Source organism: Lycium barbarum, chromosome 4 (assembly GCF_019175385.1).
Source record: "Lycium barbarum isolate Lr01 chromosome 4, ASM1917538v2, whole genome shotgun sequence".
Lineage (NCBI taxonomy): Eukaryota > Viridiplantae > Streptophyta > Magnoliopsida > Solanales > Solanaceae > Lycium > Lycium barbarum.
The window spans coordinates 127,992,449-128,011,764 of record NC_083340.1 but is presented as its reverse complement, the minus strand read 5'-3'; the positions used below and the strand labels follow the sequence as shown (position 1 = coordinate 128,011,764).

The following is a 19,316-nucleotide window of genomic DNA, read 5'->3' as shown; positions in this document are numbered from 1 at the left end:
GATTAGATGATGCAGGATTAGTGATGCAAAGTTAATTTTTCATAGATTAGTTATTTCATTTTTGCATAAAACAAGACATAAATTTTCTTATAATTTATACGTGTACTAATTATGCGGGGCTCTTATTTTCTAACCAAACATCGTATTTGATGCATTGATTTTTATACAAAGCAAAAAATGCTACATCAAACATAGTACTCCTTCCGTCCCAATTTATAAGAGGGTGTTTAACTGGACACAAGGTTTAGGAAAGAAAGGAACACTTTTGAATTTTATGCTCTAAATGAATTTTTGTGGATAGAAATCATTTTATTAAGGGTACAATTGAAATTTTAGACTTATATCGTTGCTAAATATAGAAATATGTCATTCTTTTGTGGATTAACTAAACAAGAAAGAAAGAGCGTCTTACGGCGTTTCAATTTATGTGAACATATTTCCTTTTTAGTCTGTGCCGAAAAGAATGATCCTCTTTCCATATTTAAAAATAATTTACCTTTATGTAATGATTTATAGCGACAAAATATATGTGCCTCATTTCACACCACAATTTTTTTTTTTTTAAACTATATGCCTAGTTAAATAGGTTCATATAGTACAGATTATGTGAAATTTTATGAATAAATCAGCTCGTAAACACAAACAAACGGCCCCTAAGGACCATTTTGGTCATTTTCGCTAAATCACCTACTGGTTTGTTTCTTTCTTCACGCCAATAAGTAATTATAAACCAGTGCTAAAAAAGGCGACAGTAATTTTTTTCCAAAGAAAAGGAAGATGGCAGGAATATCACAAGATTGGGAGCCAGTGGTGATTAGGAAGAAAGCGCCGACATCAGCCGCAAGGAAAGACGAGAAAGCAGTCAACGCCGCTCGTCGCTCCGGTGCTGAGATCGAAACCGTCAGAAAAGGTGACTATAATCTTCCCATTCTACCCTTGTTGATTTTCTACTAACCTTTTTTCCCATTTTATTTCGATTAATTGTATTATTTCCTCTCCTTTTTTCATTATCCTTCTTTTTTGCTTGGTATCAATTAGGGTTTTGTTTTGGGAAAATTAGCGCTCTATGCCTATTTTTGAAAATATTTACGCCATGTAGCCCATACTTTGTGTATAAACAATCTCATATTTGTGTATAAACATCTGTAATCTTCCCATCTTAGGCTTATTGATTTTCTAGTGACCTTTTGTTTCCGCTTTATTTCGATTCGTTATGCTTTTCCTGCTCCTTTTTTCGTTCCCGTTCTTTTTTGCTTGGTAAGAATTAGGGCTTTTTTGGTTCAGATTATCAGCTAATTTGGCCGTATACCTATCTATGACCGTCCTTTTGTATGTGATTTTGGTTTCCGTTTACGTATTTGTGGTAATAGATATAGAATTAAATGGAAACACACCGAACCATTCTACCTAAACTGTCGCCAACTATTTACTAAAGCACACCTCAATTATTAGTTGTTTCTTTCTTACCTAATAGTCTAGGTAGGAAACTCACAAAAAAGTGATAGTTCAGGTGTGTTTTTGACCGTTATCTCATAGATATATTTTGTTTCATTTAAAGTTAATGGTTAAAAACACACCTAAACTATCACTTTTTCGCGACTCAACTATCCATTTACCTACCCAAACTATCACTCTCTTTGTGTTAAAACACACCTCGATGCTGAGTTGGCCAAATATTTGAAATCAATCGACTACAGGCATGTGGAGACCAACTCAGCATCGAGGTGTGTTTTAACACAAAGAGAGTGATAGTTTGGGTAGGTAAATGGATAGTTGAGGTATAAAACTCGTGAAAATATGATAATTAAGGTGTGTTTTTTACCATTAACTCTTTCAATTATGGCAGTCACGTATGGTATTATACTATTATTGCTCTGCAACGAGTGCCTGCATGGTGTTTATTTTGCTTGTTATTTTTTTTTTCCGAAGAAATAATTGAGTGTTGCCTCTAATGGCATTTGAACCAAGGTTCCCAAGGTTGTTACTCCACATTTTCGGCCCTAAGCTGTCCTTTTGGGGCAAGGAGATCTTACTGTTTATTGCTTAAGTTTATGTTAATTGAGATTCTTATCATTTCCCTGTTGTAGGTTGAATGATTTCCAAATTATTTAAACAAGAAATTTCATTGTTTAGCCAATCTTTTGTGAGTAGCTGTAAGTGTTAAGGTGTGTAAACATCTCATCTAAAAGGTTAAACGGTTAGAGAGAGTAGACTTTTATGTATTTAATTATATTCTCAAAATGTCTACTCACGTGCGGGCCTGATTAATTTCTTGAGCCAACCACATAGAAATTGATAATGGCTGGCGCCTGGCGGTGAGATTCAAACCCATTATTTATGCTTGCTCTGATGCCATGTTAAGGTGTGTAACCATCTCATCTAAAAGCTTAAGCTAATAGAGAGTACAGTTTTATTTACTTAATTAGGGTCTTTCGGAAACGGCCTCTCTATCTTCTGAGATGGGGGTAAGGTCTTCGTACACTTTACCCTCCCCAGACCCCGCACCGTGGGATTTCACTGGGTATGTTGTTGTTGTTGTAATTAGAGTAGTTAATGTCGTCTAGATTCGTTCTCTATGTTTAGGTTAATAGCAAAACTTACTCTTTCTAGTTTTAGTTTTGTGACAATTAGTAATTCCAGTGTTTAGATAGATTTCCTTATTAATAACTTTGCTTTGTGTGGTCCAGACTTGTCTGTTAGTAGCCTAAAATCCTATATAAGGAGCATCTGTATATTGTCTTCGACCAATTCAGCCAAATTCTTCCTTCTTTTTTCTTCTCGATTTTAACATTAGGGAAGGGAGGCTACGAGTTACGTTATATGCATTTTTCTTCTACTTGTTTGCCAAGAGAGACTTGTAATCTGATTGTTGATATTGGTAATTGGAAACTGCTAGGTTTTGAGTGATATCACTTGCCTTCTCGCTTTATCATTCCATGTCGATTTCTCTTGATGTAACTCAAGTTGGGGTAAGGTCTGCGTACACTCTACCCTCCCCACACCCCACCTGGTGGGATTATACTGGGCATGTTGTTGTTGTTGTTGTTGTAACTCAAGTTGGGCAGTGAGCGTTGGGAATTAATGACTCATTATTGTTGGAAGGCACCTACTTTTATATAGAATGATATTATCCAGGTTAATACCAGTACTTGCTATTTCATGAATATTTTTGTCTTATTTTGTATATACACATTATCATACGCCCTATGTTTTGCCAATTGCTAAACAGTGCAAAACTTCTTAGTTGGTGTGAATTTTATGTTAACATGGATCCTTTAGTTGTGAAAACGAGCAAAATGTTTAGCGCTCACGATATCCATCTTCTGATGCAGCTACTGCAGGGTCAAACAAGGCTGCCTCTAGTAGTACAACTTTGAACACGAGGAAGCTTGATGAAGATACGGAGAACCTGTCACGTAAGTTTGAGTTGACATATTTGTAATATTATTCGAAATACTTCCATGAAACAATTATTGGCATTAGCGAGCTCTTCTCCACTGAGTTTCGGACCGTGTGCCACTAGCCCCGGGGGTTAATAAATAAGAGCATTTCTCTGATCTGTGTGTTCAAGTCATGCTTACGTCCTAACTTCTCTAATGTGTATTCTGCTTACTCTGTTTTACCTTCTTCATTTGCTGCATGGATGTGCAGTACCTTTTTGCACTTACTTTGGGAAACAAATTTCAGAAAGCAGTTTGTCTGCTTTGTGAATCTAAAATTTCTTAGGACACAATTACTTTGACTAGCAGACACCTTTTAAAGGTTTCCACTTCTGGTAATAAACGCCCACATATTTGCCAAAGTTAAAAAATTTAATACGGTCTGCCACTGGAAAAGAACATTTTATCTTTTGGTGATGACGTTTGGTTTCATTTGCATTCTGCTTTGAACTGCTTGTGCTTATCTAACCTTTCTCGTTGTGATTTCTCTTGAGCCGAGGGTCTTTCGGAAACAGCCTCCCTGTCTTCCGAGATAGGGGTATGGTCTGCTTACACTTTACTCTCCTCAAACCTCACATTGTGGGATTTCACTGGGTATGTTGTTGTTGTTGGTGATGACGTTTGGTGTTACTTTTTGTTTTTGTTCTCAGATCAGAAGGTACCAACTGAATTGAAGAAAGCCATTATGCAAGCTCGACAGGATAAGAAGCTGACTCAATCTCAACTTGCCCAAGTATGCATCTCTCTCTCCCTCTTATGCGTTCGCTGCTCCTGCCCCCTTTTTTCTTATTCTTTTTTCCAATAAAGCAATCTACATATAGATAGAGTCAAGTGAAAGGTTTAATTCATGGTATCAGTATAATTTAGGTAATCCCTTTGTTGTGCAGTTGATAAACGAGAAACCACAGATCATTCAGGAGTACGAGTCTGGGAAGGCAATTCCAAACCAACAGATAATTTCTAAACTAGAGAGAGCTCTTGGTGCGAAACTTCGCGGAAAGAAATGAAGTGCAAGAGTAGGGGAAAGTGAACCTTTTGGACCTCAGTGTCTTTTGGGTCCTAAAAGTGGTCATGTACATGAGCCTTTTTCTTTTGACCGTTTTCTTTAACCACTATGGTTCTTGACATGTATGGATTTGTGGATGTTATTTTCCTGGTTAAACTGAGTGTTTTTTCTGTGGAAATTGAGTGTGCTTGCTCTTGCTATGCGGATTTCGTTATGCATTGTGATTCCTAATTTCTTTCTAGGGATGCCTTGTGTCAATTTCTCATGATACCTATCAGTTGCTAAATCTAGCCTCATTTGTTTCAAAATAGAGGATACATGTCTTGCTAATGGGGATGTGTTCTTCAATGAACATGATCCTTACACTGGGAGTCCCAAAGAAACGCTAAGGGCGATCTAATTGTGTGCCATGAAATCACTTTACTTGGGTGGGTGCGGCCATTTATGCCATGGGTGTCCGATTTGATTTTCTGTGGTCTTCTCTATGCCCGTGTTACTGTTGTGGGATACTGCTGCATCTATAAATTGCTTCTTGTAAAAGTAGGAATGAAAAAGTTTGTAAATTTGGGAATAAACTTTAAATGATTGAAGGGGAATAACGCGGAATTTGCAAATATGAACTCTTATGTGAGCAGTTCTGAATTCACTCTACACATATAATCTCTATGTTGTGCAGTGAATGGTGTCATAACATGTATGTTGCAAGCTTTTGTAAATAGAAGGCTGCAAGTACGTGACTCCGCTTTTTCAGTAGTATCAAATCCAATCTTTTACAGCACCATTGAACGGACTCTCATCTAGTGGCCAGCCATTCAAGTTTTTTTAAGGTATTTTTCACGATTGTGTCAAATTACTGTCGAAGGAGAGGTCTCGTGAGTTGAATAAATTGACTCAGAAATATCAAATTCTTACAATAGGATCTACCAGCAATAGCTGAACCAAAAATGAGTTAGTTACTAGAAGACACAAAAGTCAAGAATGCCATGACGTCCGACTCGCCTAATAACTATTCTCTCTACGAGTTTAAATTTCATATACGTAGAGGGTAAAATAATTTATATATTATTGTATCACATATAAAGAAAGCGAGTCTAGTAACCTATAAAATAAAATAAGTTAGCTGTTACAACAAGTTAAAATACGCAACGAGTTTTGAGTGAAGCTTAAATAGAACTTTATTAATCGCTCGCAGAACCATTTCTCATCTCCTCCCCCGAGTTTTGAATGAAGCTCAAATAGTACTTTATTAATGTTTTGCGCTTCACTGCTAGCAGAACCACTTCTCATCTCCTCCCCCTTTTAATTTTGATAGAACATCGAACAAGGCACATTCGAAACATCAGGGAGCGATTAATTAACTGTTGGAAAATATTTATTTAAAAAAATTGTAATCCATACATATTTAGAAAAAAAATATATTTACAAAATACCTAGTATGTATATACATTATATACTTTCGAAATACATTAAATACTTTCGGAATATACAATTCACATATGATAAAGTATAGTATAACGAATTCAATTATTCTTATTGTTATATACCTTTAAAATATAGTATATAATTATAAAGTTAATGGTAAAAAAAAACACCTAGACTATAACTTTTTATCGAGTTACATGCCTCAATTATCCATTGTTTCCCTTATTTACCTAAACTGTCACTCCCTTCATATTAAAACACATCTCGATGCTAGTTTAGGTAGGTAAAGGAAAGAATGAATAGTTGGCCAACTCTGCATCAGGTGTGTTTTAATACAAAAGGGAGTGTTGAAATTAAATCAAGATTACTAATCCAAAGTTATTTAGGATTGGTATTTGGTAGTAGTATTTATTTAATCCATATCTACTTAGGATTTACTTATCAAATTCATATTGGAATAGGTTTTTCTAATCCTAGTCTATTTTGGTTTTCAAGTATTATAAATAGAGACACTTTGTCACCTATTTTCATTATAGTAAGGTTTAAGAGTTATTGAGTAAAGCCTCCTAGCTCTTCTCTCCAGTTTGATAAATTTCTTACATATAGCCATTGTTGGGCCTTTCACCCAGATTATTCCTTTGAATATTTTGATAAAGAAGGTTCTGTGACTTGGGCGTATAATTCGACCTGTTGAATTAAGCTGTTTGAGTCTCGGTTAGCTTTGAAGTGGTATCAAGATGCACTGCAGCACTTTCTCTCCCGTGTTACAGTTTTGGCTGAATCAGCCAGGTCATAGTTCCTTTTAGTGTTTTTTTTTTCTTTACTAGTCATCCTGAGACAGAAAAACTCCACTTTGTTTATGTGCGTGTCGTCCCTGTACTTCAATAAATAAGAGCCCTACGTGCTATTGAAGCTGCTAAAATGGAAAGGTACCAGATAATTGAGGAAGTTGGTAATGGTACGTTTGGAAATGTTTGGCGTGCACTTAATAAACAGACTGGTGAAGTGGTTGCGATTAAAAAGATGAAGAAGAATTATTATTCGTGGGAAGAATGCATAAACTTGAGAGAGGTCAAGTCTCTGAGAAAAATGAACCATCTGAATATTGTGAAGCTCAAGGAAGTGGTTAGGGAGAATGATATTTTGTACTTCGTGTTTGAATACATGGAGTGCAATTTATACCAACTTATAAAGGACAGAGCAAAGCTTTTATCAGAATCCGAAGTAAGAAATTGGTGCTTCCAAGTATTTCAGGGACTTGCTTACATGCATCGACAAGGATATTTTCATCGCGACCTTAAGCCAGAGAACTTGTTGGTTAGGAAAGATACAATTAAAGTAGCTGATTTTGGTCTTGCTCGGGAGATCAACGCTCAGCCTCCATATACGGAATATGTATCAACACGTTGGTATCGTGCTCCTGAAATTCTTCTCCAGTCACCAATCTATGGTCCTGCTGTCGATATGTGGGCAATGGGTGCTATAATGGCTGAGTTGTTTAGTCTTCGTCCTCTGTTTCCGGGCTCAAGTGAAGCAGATGAGATCTACAAAATATGCAGTGTCATTGGGAGCCCGACCAAGAGAGACTGGGCTCTGGGACTTGAACTTGCTACTGCTATTAACTACCAATTTCCACAGATTGCTGGTGTAGATCTCTCCTTGCTAGTTCCGTCTGCCAGTGAAAATGCTATTAGCCTAATCAAGTCACTTTGTTCATGGGATCCTTGTAAGAGGCCGACGGCGATTGATGCTCTTCAGCATCCTTTCTTCCAGAGTTGCTTTTATGTACCTCCATCCCTACGCGCAAAGGCTGCTGTTGCTAAGACTCCTCCTTCTGCTGGCATGATGAGGGGTGCATTGGAACAGAAGTACAAGTGGTCGTCTGGGTTGTTGCACAACCCTAAACCCAGCGGCAACTTCTCTACTGTCAAGTCACAGGTGCCCTTTAACACAGGTGTACAAAGGAAGCTGGATATGAGTTATCAGGATGCAACGAGGAACGATAAATCCCTGCAACGTTCTGTTAACCAACAACCAAAATATCGACCTCCTGGAAGGAACGTTCCAATGGTTGGTTCTGGAGTGAAGAGTTTTGTTGTTTCTGATGCAGCTGAGAAACTGGTGAACGCGAGCATTTTCTCTGGTAGAGGACCTATAAAGCAGCCAAGAGATATTTCTATTTCTATTATATAGAAAGATGAAGCCAAGAACGACCAAGGGTAGTTTTGACCATTCACAAAAACTATCAATAACTCCAGTCCGATATCCCTGGCAAGTTGCAGAGTTTTGATTTACTCAATGCCTCGTGTGTGCATCATAACGTTGAAGCAAAAGAAATCACGTGTATGTTTCTAAATATGTGAGCCCTATTTTATTGCTTGCCTTAGGAAGATTATCAGACAAGTATTTCTTTTTCCCCCTGGATCAGATCACTATACAAGTTGTAAATTTAGCATTCAAGACAAATTCAAATTATTTTATTTTCTACATTAGCGCGACGTCAAACTAATACTTCTATCTTGGTTTAACTTTTCACGTGGGTGTCCCTCTCAGCACCGTTTGGTTTGAATGACCCTCTCAGTCTCTATCTCGAGAAGTCTAAACTAAACCAAAAGCTTGTCAATAAGCATGTATACAGCTGTGTAGCCATTCCCAACCTTCCAAAGAGCCATAGAGCAACTAAACATTTTTTAACAGGAAATCTTTTTTGAAACCTTTCTCTGGGCAGCTAAATATCAATGCACTACTCCTGCACAGCTTTTGTAAATAGTTTTACATGCGACTCTTTTCAGTATTATCAAATGCAATCTTTTACAACACCATTTAACGGTCTCATCTAGTGGCAAACCATTTCTGGGTTTTTGTAGATATTTTTCACGATTGATGTTTCAAATTACTAGCAGAGGAGAGGTCTCGTGTTGAATAAATTGATTTAGAAATATCAAAATCTTATGATAGGAACTATCAGCAACAGCTGAACCAAAATTGAGTCAGTTACTCAAGACAAAAAAGTCAAGAATCCTATGACGACTCACCTTTATAACTGCTCCCTGTATGAATTTAACTTTCATATACGTAGAGGGTAAAAGAATTTATACGTTTTGTATCACCTAGAAGGTAACTATGGATGACGTCTATACAAAGCGAGGTTTCATGTGAAACATCAGAGGGTGAATCTAAAATGAAATTATATTTCCTTTATATTATTAATGAAGTTAGATACTAGTAGCTTTTACGCATCTCTTGGTAGGTATTTCATACAGAGATGTTAAAGTGCAGTAGTCGACATTTTCAAGTTCCCCTCTTGTGCACCTGAAAAAAAAAAAAAAAAACAAAATTAGTTTTGAAAGTAGGTATTAAAAGCTACTAATATTAATCATTTGGTATATTGTTCTTAACATGAGAATTCCATTTTCAAGTAACTTTTGATCCTTGTACACCAAAATAATCAACTCAAAATATGATGATGGTTTCAAACAACCAAAACAATTCCTTATTTGTTTTATATGTATATACTAATTTAGTATTAAAATATGGGTCTATTCTCTCTCTCAAACGGGTATAATCATCACCACCGACGACCATCACTATCCACTACTGTCAACCACTACTATCGTACAACCACCGGCCAACAATCAGTGCCACCACTCCTACCGTACAATCACCTCCATCCTATATAATTCACCACTTTAAATCCTACTATTTTTGTGGATATAATATTTAAATTATTTAAAATTTATATTTATTAATTACTCAGATGTTAAGAAACAACCCGTCTTAATTATTCAGCATTAAGATCTAAATACAACATCTTAATATTCATATTGTATTCAGATTCAACATCTTAATATAATATAAAACACCTCCTTATAAGTCATGTATAATTTGAAAGTAACATTGATCCTACTTATTTGGCATCTTATTCTTGACTAGACCAATATAATTATTGGGCCAATAAGACAGATAGTATATATATGAAATAAGATAGCCTCTTCACAACGCCATCCTGATTGAGATTTTTGGCTTTAGGCAAGATATTGGACAATCTAGTCGAGAACAAAACAAACGTGTCAGGACGAGGAAATAAAAAACAAAACAATTTATTTTTGTAGATAGATAGACCCAAATCTGTCTTTTAGATTGCATATATAGCGTAGGAGCATTACTTCAGCACAATACAAAGCATAGATTTTTCTTGATTTCAATTACAACTTCTGAATTCTTTAATCTCTGGACCACAATTCTTATTAACGCTCTTTCTTTGTCTCTGTCAAATTGCTTTTTGTTCATCTCTATGCCGCAAAGATCAAAGCAATGCCCTTCTAAAGTTTAAGAATATGCTTACTGTTGATCCCTCATATAATATTTGTCCAGAATCTTATCCAAAGACGAGTTCATGAAAAATGAGCAGAGATTGTTGTGTATGGGATGGAGTAATATGTGATGAGTTCACAAACCATGTGATTGAGCTTGACCTCAGTTGCAGCCATCTTGTTGGGACGATTGATTCCAATAGCACCCTCTTCCATCTCTCTCATCTCCAGGCTTAACCTTTCTTGAAATTATTTGCACAATTCTCGCATCTCACCTAAATTTGACAGGTTTTCGAGCTTGACACATCTTGATCTTTCTCACTCATATTTTTCAGGTCAAGTTTCTTCTGAAATCTCTCATCTTTCCAAATTACTATTTCTTCGTCTCACTGATGTTGATCTAAGACTCGCAGCTCATGATTTTATATTGTTCCTCCAGAATTTGACTCAATTAAGAGAGCTTGATCTTAGAAATGTGAACATCTCTTCCACCATTCCTCTGAATTTATCTTCTCATATAACAACTCTGAGGCTTGATAACACAAGATTGCATGGGATATTACCTGAGAGTATTTTTCACTTTCAAAACTTGAGAATTCTTACCTTACATGCCAATGATCAACTCATTAATTATTTCCAAATATCAAATGGAACAGCAATGCATCAGTCATGAAGTTGGATTTCTCTAGTGAAATTTTCTGGTAATTTGTCTGAATCTCTTGGCTATCTAACTTCACTTCATTATTTATCTCTTGTAAATTGGAAGCTCTCAGGGTCTATGCCATCACATATATTCTCCCTTCCATCACTGGTAACGGCTTTTCTGGTCAACTTGAGGACTTCAAGTCCAATTCACTAGTCTTTATTCTTTTACAGGACAATCATCTGCAAGGCCAACAGCCGCTAGCTCGTGAGAATTTATGGGTTTAAGTCTCGAAAAGTGAACAATGAAAAAGATAAAAAATGGAGCAAGAGAGAATCCATCGCTTTTATATTCAAAGTATGCTCATATTTTTATATTTTAAGATTTTTGAATCTCAACTTACACCTATTTGACTTGAGTTTTTGTGTTCGGACTTATTCTAGCAATTTTATTAATATCGTGCCTTATTTTTTTATTAGTAGTGAGTGGAATTTTAAAGATTTTAAAGTTGTAATAATGCTGGCAGGAGCTATAATTTGTCGATTGCAACAACAAAGCGATGTTATGGGGAGAAGATCTTTTTAAGAAGTTTAAAAAGTCTATAGGTTTGTTTACTTTTTTTGTTGCTTTGCATTTTTTCTTTGTTAAATTGATTATTAGTAATAGATTTATCTAAGACTTGTTTTGCTCTTGAATTCTATGTACACACATATAATTAATTGTTTATGTTTCTTAGTGCTAAAATAATTTATCATTATTAACAGGCAGATTTGTGGAATGAGAGCATATGAGTGACAAACTAAGACAGATGTTGATCAAGCTAAGGTGCGGTTGAAGACCATGGAAAGAGAGAAAGGGGAAGACTATACAGCTTTGGACTCAAACAAGATTGTGTCAAACAAAAATTGTGTATTATTACTATATTGAAATTGAAAAATACAACTATCAGTACCTTTTTTGTTTAGATCAAGTACAATTATTTGTAACTTGAAACGTGTTTTGGAGTAAAAAAAAAAGAATTTGTTTATAAAATTCTTGTCACCAACAATGCTTGTGGAAAACTTAATTTGTAATAATGGAATTGTTGAACATGTAGCTAAATATATATAATTGCCCTATAAAATTATTTCACTTTCCGTAGCAAATGAAGAAACATTTTAGCTATAATTTTATATATTTCATGGCTAAAGATATAAATTCTGAGCTACAATATAAAAATGTTTGTGGCAATACTTCAAATCATAGCTATATTGCCACGAGATTAGACTATAAAAATAGCCACAGATTTTGAGTTTACGTGGCAAATAAATTAAATATTTTGCTACAATACAATACCTTGTGACTACATTATGAAGATTGCTACAACTTTTGTTTGTCGTGGCAAAAGAATAAAATCACTTGCTATAAGTAAATTTTTTGTGACAGAAGCTATTTACCATTACAGCTACAACACAAAAAAATTCGGTAGCAATAAGTAATAGTCCTTAGCCACGGATCATGTAAAGTTTGTAGCTAACTTTTAGCTACGCTACATTTTGCTACGAATGCTACGGAACAAAAAATCGTGGCTAAAGTGTTTAGCCACAATTTTTTTTATAATTAGCTACTATGTACTTCATAGCTATAGATACACAATGTTGTAGTGCATGTTCCCAAATCAATTCCGAACCAAGTGAATCTAACGTACCTTGATATTTCATCAAATAATTTTAGTGATAGTGTGGATGTCGGCTTATTTTCAAACCTCAAGCATCTTAGTTATCTTGGTCTTTCATATAATAGTATCTCATTGACTAATGAAAACGGAGACAAATTTACTTGTTCCGAGTCTCTAGGGTCCTTATCCTTGGCTTCATGTGAAGTACATGAATTGAAATTTTTGAGACCCGCATTGTATGTTGGGGAGTTAGATCTTTCAAATAATAAGATTCAGGGGGGAATTCCTGATTGGGCATGGTCTAACAGGATGATTTCAATGGGATGTCTTAATTTACCCCTCAACGTTTTGACAAATATTGACTCAATTCCTCTTCAATTTGTAGATTTTATTGATTTATGATTTTATTTTCTTCAAGGTTCACTAGCTATACCACCAATCTCCACAACAGTCTTCTTGATATCACATAATAATCTCATTAGAGAGGTCCCTTTGTCTATTTGCAAGTTGACATCCCTAAAGATTCTAGATTTGGCAACACTACAACAAATTTGATTACCAGGGACAAGTTATTTCGTCACCAAAGATTCATATTTTGTCACCAAAAACCTTCCGTGACGAAAAAAATTTCGTCAACCATTCGTCCCTAAATGCGGGTCGCTAAATGTATACAGAGACAACTTAGTGTTTCGTCTCTAAATAAAGTTGCATTAACTACGAAATTCCATTTTGTGCCCAAATGCATAGTATTTATGACAAACTCATTCGTCAAAAAAAGGTATAAAAATTTGTAGTTGATAGTACGTCTTCGTCACTAAAAAGGTTATTAATACTGACAAAACTATCTTGTCACTAATTCTTTGTGTAATTAGTGATGACATTAATTGTCCCTAAAGTTATATGTATTTCGTAGTTGAACAAGATTAATTTCGTCACCAAAAACAATCTATTATATACGAAAAGATATTTCGTCCCCAAATGTATAAATTAGTGACAACTTCTCTTTTACAAAATTGGCTTATAATTTTGTAGTTAAAACCTATCATGTCGTCACTAAAATTATTTTTAGTGACACAACAAAAATGTCACAGTAATTGTCGTGATTAGTAACAATAATAATTGTGATAACATACAAATTTAATTTGTACTTAAAGAATGAATTATATTAATGATTAGAAGGCAATTCTAGGACAAATACTATATTGTCACAATTTATGACAAAATAATGTCTTGTGACAAAAATGTGATTAGTTTGAAAAATACAATGTAGTTGAGTCTCTCTCCTATCTTGTGAGCTCATTGCTTGTTTGAAGCAAAAGAATATTTGAGTTGTTATTCCCAACTCCATTGATAGCTAATTTGTGAATTGCCTTAATAGACTTTCCTTTACCAACTAGATCTCTGATATCAATTTTTTCCCAATAGACTACTTCATTTTGCAAGACCTTTCTTCTAGCTTTCCACGAACTTTCTTGATTCCAATTGAATCTGCATCTATTTTAAAAAGAAAGTCAATGTAGAACACTATCTAAAATGCAAAAAATGGAGTATGTTTTAATTTTTAAATTACAACTAAAAACTGTATCATTACAAATTTAACATAAATGATGATTTACGAACTCCTAACATAACATTACAAATTACTCTATTTGGCAGCATATATTCCATCAAGTAATCCAGTGACCAACTAATGAAGTAGATTACAACTTTAGTGGAAAAGAAGACTTAAACATTAATAAGAACTAGCCACCTCCAGCCCCAAAGTTATGTCCATATCCACTAAACATTAACTATATATAGTTGCTACAATAAACCAACTAGAACTGGCCTATTCCTTAATTATAGGTTAAGTTTGCAGTCACAAAATCTAATTTGATATGAATGCTATCATTAATTCTCTATGAGAGTATGATATGGATCCCTCTTCCCTCCTCCCCCCTTCCAAATATATCATTTGAATATTTATACCATACTTCATGCATTAGACAATTAATAATAGAAATTGGAAGAAAAGAAACAATATATTCCAAGAAATAGAGATACAAACCGAGAAATCATCTAAAAGTACTTGGCAATTAAGAGATGATCCACTGATGGTAGAGCATGTGATAACAACTACTATAAAAACTCTCAACAGTGCCTAGTTAAGGTGGTGAAGGACGAGATCTTTCCATATATTATGTTTTTCTTCTAATTATACCAAATGAGTGTTGCCCGTGCTCGGCACGGGCCCAACATATTGGTTAATGAAATATATCATACATTTTATTTTTACTTAATCAAAAGTGACTAAGTCATTTAAATCAAGATAGAACAAAGCAATACCAGAATATAAAAAAGTAAAAAAGGATTGTTAAAAATATGAGAGTTCCTTGACAAACTACCTTGCCTTGTAAAGCGACGAAGCACCCAAGCATTAAGCTATGTTATGTCCAATTTAACATGCACCATATACCACATGCATCCATGCCTCCACCAATCCAACACTCAAGACAGACTCTAGAATTGGCATCAGTTGTTGGCCTAACCCTCTCTCCATTCCCCTGCAGAACAATTAAAAGAGCACATAAATTGTTAAATTTTTTAAGTATATCAAATTTCATTTGTATGGGCTATCAAGACCAATGATGGACTGATAAAATGAGATTGAATGGGCTGACAAAGAAATGAGGAAAACAGGCAAATGCTATGGATAATATACTTGGCAAAAAATTATTTTAGGATACTTCAAGCCAAGAAAGAAGATTATGGATGGGATACTCAGACATAGGTGGTGAAGGATATACTTTGCATAGATAACAGGAAAGACCAAAATAGCTAGTAGACTCAAATGTATAAATTTTTATCCTTAGACCAGTAGCTTCGAATAGAGTAGAGTCGGGTGGTTCCAAGCAATAGGGTTGCAACGTGCATGGGATTTGCTTTAAGCTTTGTACATAACTCTCTTATGTATTCTAATTACCATTAAAAAAAATCACTGGCTAAAAATGCTTGTAAACTTTAAGCATTCATATGTTTGTTTATATCTGTCATTCTTCAAAGTTTATGCATGTAATTATCATTTGGGCACTTGTTTGTAAGAAGTACTAGCATTCAGATGCTACTTTATTTGGCATCATTTCCATCATCAACTTAGCCTGTAACGTTTCCTTAACCTCTATTTAACCCAATTCCTCCCCTGCATTTTTCACTTTATCTCCCCTTCTATTAGTAGAGAAAATAAAGAGACAAAACAAACCAATTTAGATTTTCATTTGGATTGGCTTCCCTTTTTTATCAGAAGTATGAGCCCGCTGAAAAGTCATGTCTAAGATCTATTGTACAACCATGTCTCTTTGTATAAGATAAAGAGGTTCCTACCTCTCGCACCACACACAAAAAAATACTAAGATATCAGCTATTCGGTCAACTGTGTGTAATTGTTCCTCACATCTTTATACTTTTGGGATTTGGTTAAACTTCTTAGAAGTAACAAATGAAGACCAAGCTGTAGCCTAAGATTTCTATCTATACACAATCTAAATTATGATGCTATATGCACATGTACAGCTCTTATTACAACAATAAAAGCAAACATACATTAGGAATCAAAAGTAAATATGTTGTAGAGTCAAAAAGTTGTATGAGCTATTTGATTACTACAACCTATATAATGCAGTTAACATATTTTCAAACAAAGATCTAATTGACAAGCATGATACCTCGGATGCCATCACAGTGATCACATCCACATAGAATGCACAAGTCAATAAACTGATCCATACTAAGGTCCACCTCCTCCGGTACCTGAGAAAGGATATCTACAAATGTATATCAGAGACTATGTACCTGATATTAGAAAAAGGAAAATGTTCAAGTTCATTTACCTTGGAGTAAACCTAGGAGCTCAAAAGTTAAGGAATCCATATCTTCTAAGGCCATAGCATAAAGCTGACAAGTAGAGGAACTCCTCTCTAATACTCATCTATAAGGATGCAGGATGCCCTTTGAATGACTCGGAAGTGACATATCATGGTGAAAATTAATTTTGCGAATATAAGCCTTGAACATATTCTTCACAACATTACAGATCAAATATTACAATGATATGAAGCTACATGTAACCAAGTAATTTGAGCATGTCACAAGTAATATAGTACTAAGAATTCTACATATTAATACAGCATACATGCTTTTTGTCCTGCAAATAGTAGTAATCTGCAAGTCTATTTAATGAGATATATATTCCCACAATGGTTGCAAGATTCAGAACTTCTCAATTAAAACAACAAATAAGAACTTCGACGCTAATATTCATTTTCACTTTCTCCATTACAGATGCTATTTTTACAACATCCATAAAAAATGTGTGATGACCTGAATTAAAGGAAAATTCTCATAACCAAATTGGCACCAAAACATAATAATGACAACAACTAGAAAAGGAAATTCAATTTTTCTATAGCGTAACTAGAACTATCTTATCATGTTATATTTATTAATTTAGGAGTTGTCACTTTTTGTATAAAGAGGTCTAATTCTAAACCACATACTTAATTCTAAAATATCAAAGAGAAATTGAGGAAGAGCTATAGAAAAAATAGACTTCTTGAACTTACCTACTACCCTGTGATAGGGAATTCTGGAAACTGGGAGAACTCAACGACATGTCCTTTTCCACGAGAAATTGAAGCTCAAGTCTTGAATCTTGTACTAATTGGAGACACTAACCAATTACACATAAGAATTAATAAGGGAATAATTCTTAAAAGTAGCATAAACACTTGAATTACGTTTACCCTGTTCCTCATTTTCTCATTAGCAAGATGATTAGTGCAAAATTACTGATTTACTAAAGGGAAAGATAGATTCGGAGCAAGAATAAAAAGTCCAACACAAACCTTGGAGTAGAAAATAGGTATATCTACTTTGTAGATATCTCTGATGGCCTCAGGATGATTAAAATCTGATAAAGCACAAATAAAAAGAAAGTAAGAAACCCTAAGAAAAACAAGGTTGAAAAGAACCTGTGGTGATTTGTCGAATTTCCAAAATTGTGATTTCAAAGTAAACACAGTAATAAGGAAGGAGAAAAATCAACCTCAAAAACAAATCTAGAATTTGAAGGAAGGGAAGTGGGAATACAATTAAGGAAGAGACCTACCAAATTCAGTTCTAACTGTGTAGAGAGGGAAAACCTAGAACCAAAGTGAAAAATAAAAGAGGGGAAGAATTCGTTTTGCCGCCTTTTGCTTTTTGGCGGAAAGTTGAAAAGAAACAAAAAATTTACGCCATAAACCAAGTACATAATAAGTGCTTTTTTTCTTCAAAATAATAAGTTTTAGAGAAAATTAAGTGCTTTGACAACAATAAAAATATATCATTGTCAAATTGTTACATTTAAAAATTTCTTAAACAGCCCATATAATATTCAACTGTTAAAATGTTTTGCTAACATAAAAGATAACTTCGTTTTTAAAAAAATCAATTAAAAAAAAAAGGCAGCTCGGTGCACTAAGCTCCCGCTATGTGTGAGGTCCGGGGAAGGACCGACCACGAGGATCTATTATATGCAGCATTACCCTGCATTTCGATCACATGACAACAACTTTATACTCCAAAAATCAATTATATACCAAAAATTAAATCAACTTATTTCATTTATTGAAATTTACCAACAAAATTATGGTTGTTTGTAAAAAAAAAAAAATGCTACAAATCAAGTATGTAAAGAAGTCTAAAATATAGCTATCACAATCCAAAATCTCATAGTCTCTTGACATGTAAATTTCATAAATGATCACATAATTATGAATTATTTTTCACCAAAATTAAATTATGTTTTCTAATAGAAAAATTACAAAACTTCCACCCTAGTACACAAAAGTCATAATTGTCGGAAAACCCAACATTTTGATACATTTGAAGATAGTAAAAGATTTGTGAATTATCACTCATCACCACGTTAAGAATTTGGGTCGAGATCCTCTTTTAATAGGACCTGTATTTATTAAATCAAAGACAAAAAAGGGTTAAAATATAGAGTAAACTCTTCAGAAGGTTGGATTTATCAACAAATGTGACTTTTGTGTTAGTAGGGTGAAAGTTTTGTAATTTTTCCGTAAGAAAATATAGCTATATGACTTTTCTAATAGAAAAAAAAAAAGAACAAAGTTATGTGACTATTTATGAAATTTACCTGCCTCTTGACAAGAACTCAACGACCTTCGTATCGAACAGATAACAATTAATAAACATGTGTTTTGTCCCTTTAGACTCAATGAAAGGGCATTAACACGAACTGAAGGCTGAGCATGGCTCGTATGAGGCTATGGATGCAGTGCATGGCCTATGTGACGCATAGCCTTGGGCTAGAAACCTGGATTATGACGCATAGCCTTGGGCTAGAAACCTGGATTATGTTAGATATAAATTGGGGCATAGGTAGACCCATAGGTTGGTGGCGGTTTTGCATGGGTCATTTATGCTTAGCACGATGCTTATTTTTGCATTATGTTGAAGACATCGTGTCTGTGTAGCTCCGGGCATGTATAAATTTAACCATTACAATACCTTATCAAACCTCTAATTTTCTTCTCTTCTCTATCCACCTCTCTTCTCTCCCCTCCACCTCTCTAGCTCTCTCTGCACCATTTGCAATTATAAGCTCCGATAGAAGCCCTTGTCTTTATTTCTCATATTAATTATTCACCCAATAGATTCTAAGCAGCAAATTTATAGGTTTGAAGTTTCACAAGAAGCTTTAACAAAACCACAGTGGAGTTCTTCAGATTTTTACCCAAAACATCTTCTTTTCAGCTTCAAATCTCCGACCTAGGTCCTCCCAAGCAAAGAT

At 34.6% G+C, this 19,316-nt stretch overlaps 3 protein-coding genes and 1 long non-coding RNA gene across 4 annotated transcripts; 3 read left to right on the top strand and 1 right to left on the bottom strand.

The window, feature by feature from the left end:
• Positions 1 to 705: 705 nt before the first annotated feature.
• LOC132636419 (multiprotein-bridging factor 1b) lies at positions 706 to 4,646 on the top strand. The gene is made up of 4 exons (XM_060353277.1): positions 706 to 910; positions 3,333 to 3,416; positions 4,091 to 4,173; positions 4,328 to 4,646. Exons 1-4 carry the CDS (start codon positions 778 to 780, stop codon positions 4,445 to 4,447), a joined length of 420 nt encoding a protein of 139 aa, XP_060209260.1. The 5' UTR covers positions 706 to 777; the 3' UTR covers positions 4,448 to 4,646.
• A 2,048-nt stretch (positions 4,647 to 6,694) lies between these two features.
• On the top strand, positions 6,695 to 8,340 carry LOC132638577 (cyclin-dependent kinase F-4-like). Its single transcript, XM_060355411.1, has one exon. It carries the CDS (start codon positions 6,790 to 6,792, stop codon positions 8,059 to 8,061), a length of 1,272 nt encoding a protein of 423 aa, XP_060211394.1. The 5' UTR covers positions 6,695 to 6,789; the 3' UTR covers positions 8,062 to 8,340.
• Positions 8,341 to 9,951: 1,611 nt separating this feature from the next.
• Positions 9,952 to 11,891, top strand: LOC132638576 (uncharacterized). Its single transcript, XR_009581807.1, has 4 exons — positions 9,952 to 10,882; positions 11,058 to 11,181; positions 11,351 to 11,429; positions 11,589 to 11,891. It is a non-coding gene; the product is annotated as an uncharacterized LOC132638576 (long non-coding RNA).
• A 1,709-nt stretch (positions 11,892 to 13,600) lies between these two features.
• Positions 13,601 to 17,768, bottom strand: LOC132636418 (uncharacterized). The gene is made up of 6 exons (XM_060353276.1): positions 17,621 to 17,768; positions 17,362 to 17,426; positions 17,080 to 17,186; positions 16,183 to 16,267; positions 14,866 to 15,024; positions 13,601 to 13,975 (listed from the first exon to the last, which is right to left on the bottom strand). Exons 1-5 carry the CDS (start codon positions 17,766 to 17,768, stop codon positions 14,908 to 14,910), a joined length of 522 nt encoding a protein of 173 aa, XP_060209259.1. The 3' UTR covers positions 13,601 to 13,975; positions 14,866 to 14,907.
• Between the last annotated feature and the right edge of the window lie 1,548 nt (positions 17,769 to 19,316).

Coding starts and splice junctions, on each gene's coding strand:
- LOC132636418 (XM_060353276.1), bottom strand. CDS start 17,768: ATGTACTTGGTTTATGGCGTAAATTTTTTGTTTCTTTTCAACTTTCCG. Junction 17,187..17,361: donor TACCTATTTTCTACTCCAAG/GTTTGTGTTGGA, acceptor GTAATTGGTTAG/TGTCTCCAATTAGTACAAGA. Junction 15,025..16,182: donor TCACTGTGATGGCATCCGAG/GTATCATGCTTG, acceptor ATTGTTCTGCAG/GGGAATGGAGAGAGGGTTAG.
- LOC132636419 (XM_060353277.1), top strand. CDS start 778: ATGGCAGGAATATCACAAGATTGGGAGCCAGTGGTGATTAGGAAGAAA. Junction 3,417..4,090: donor AGATACGGAGAACCTGTCAC/GTAAGTTTGAGT, acceptor TTTTGTTCTCAG/ATCAGAAGGTACCAACTGAA. Junction 4,174..4,327: donor CTCAATCTCAACTTGCCCAA/GTATGCATCTCT, acceptor TTTGTTGTGCAG/TTGATAAACGAGAAACCACA.
- LOC132638577 (XM_060355411.1), top strand. CDS start 6,790: ATGGAAAGGTACCAGATAATTGAGGAAGTTGGTAATGGTACGTTTGGA.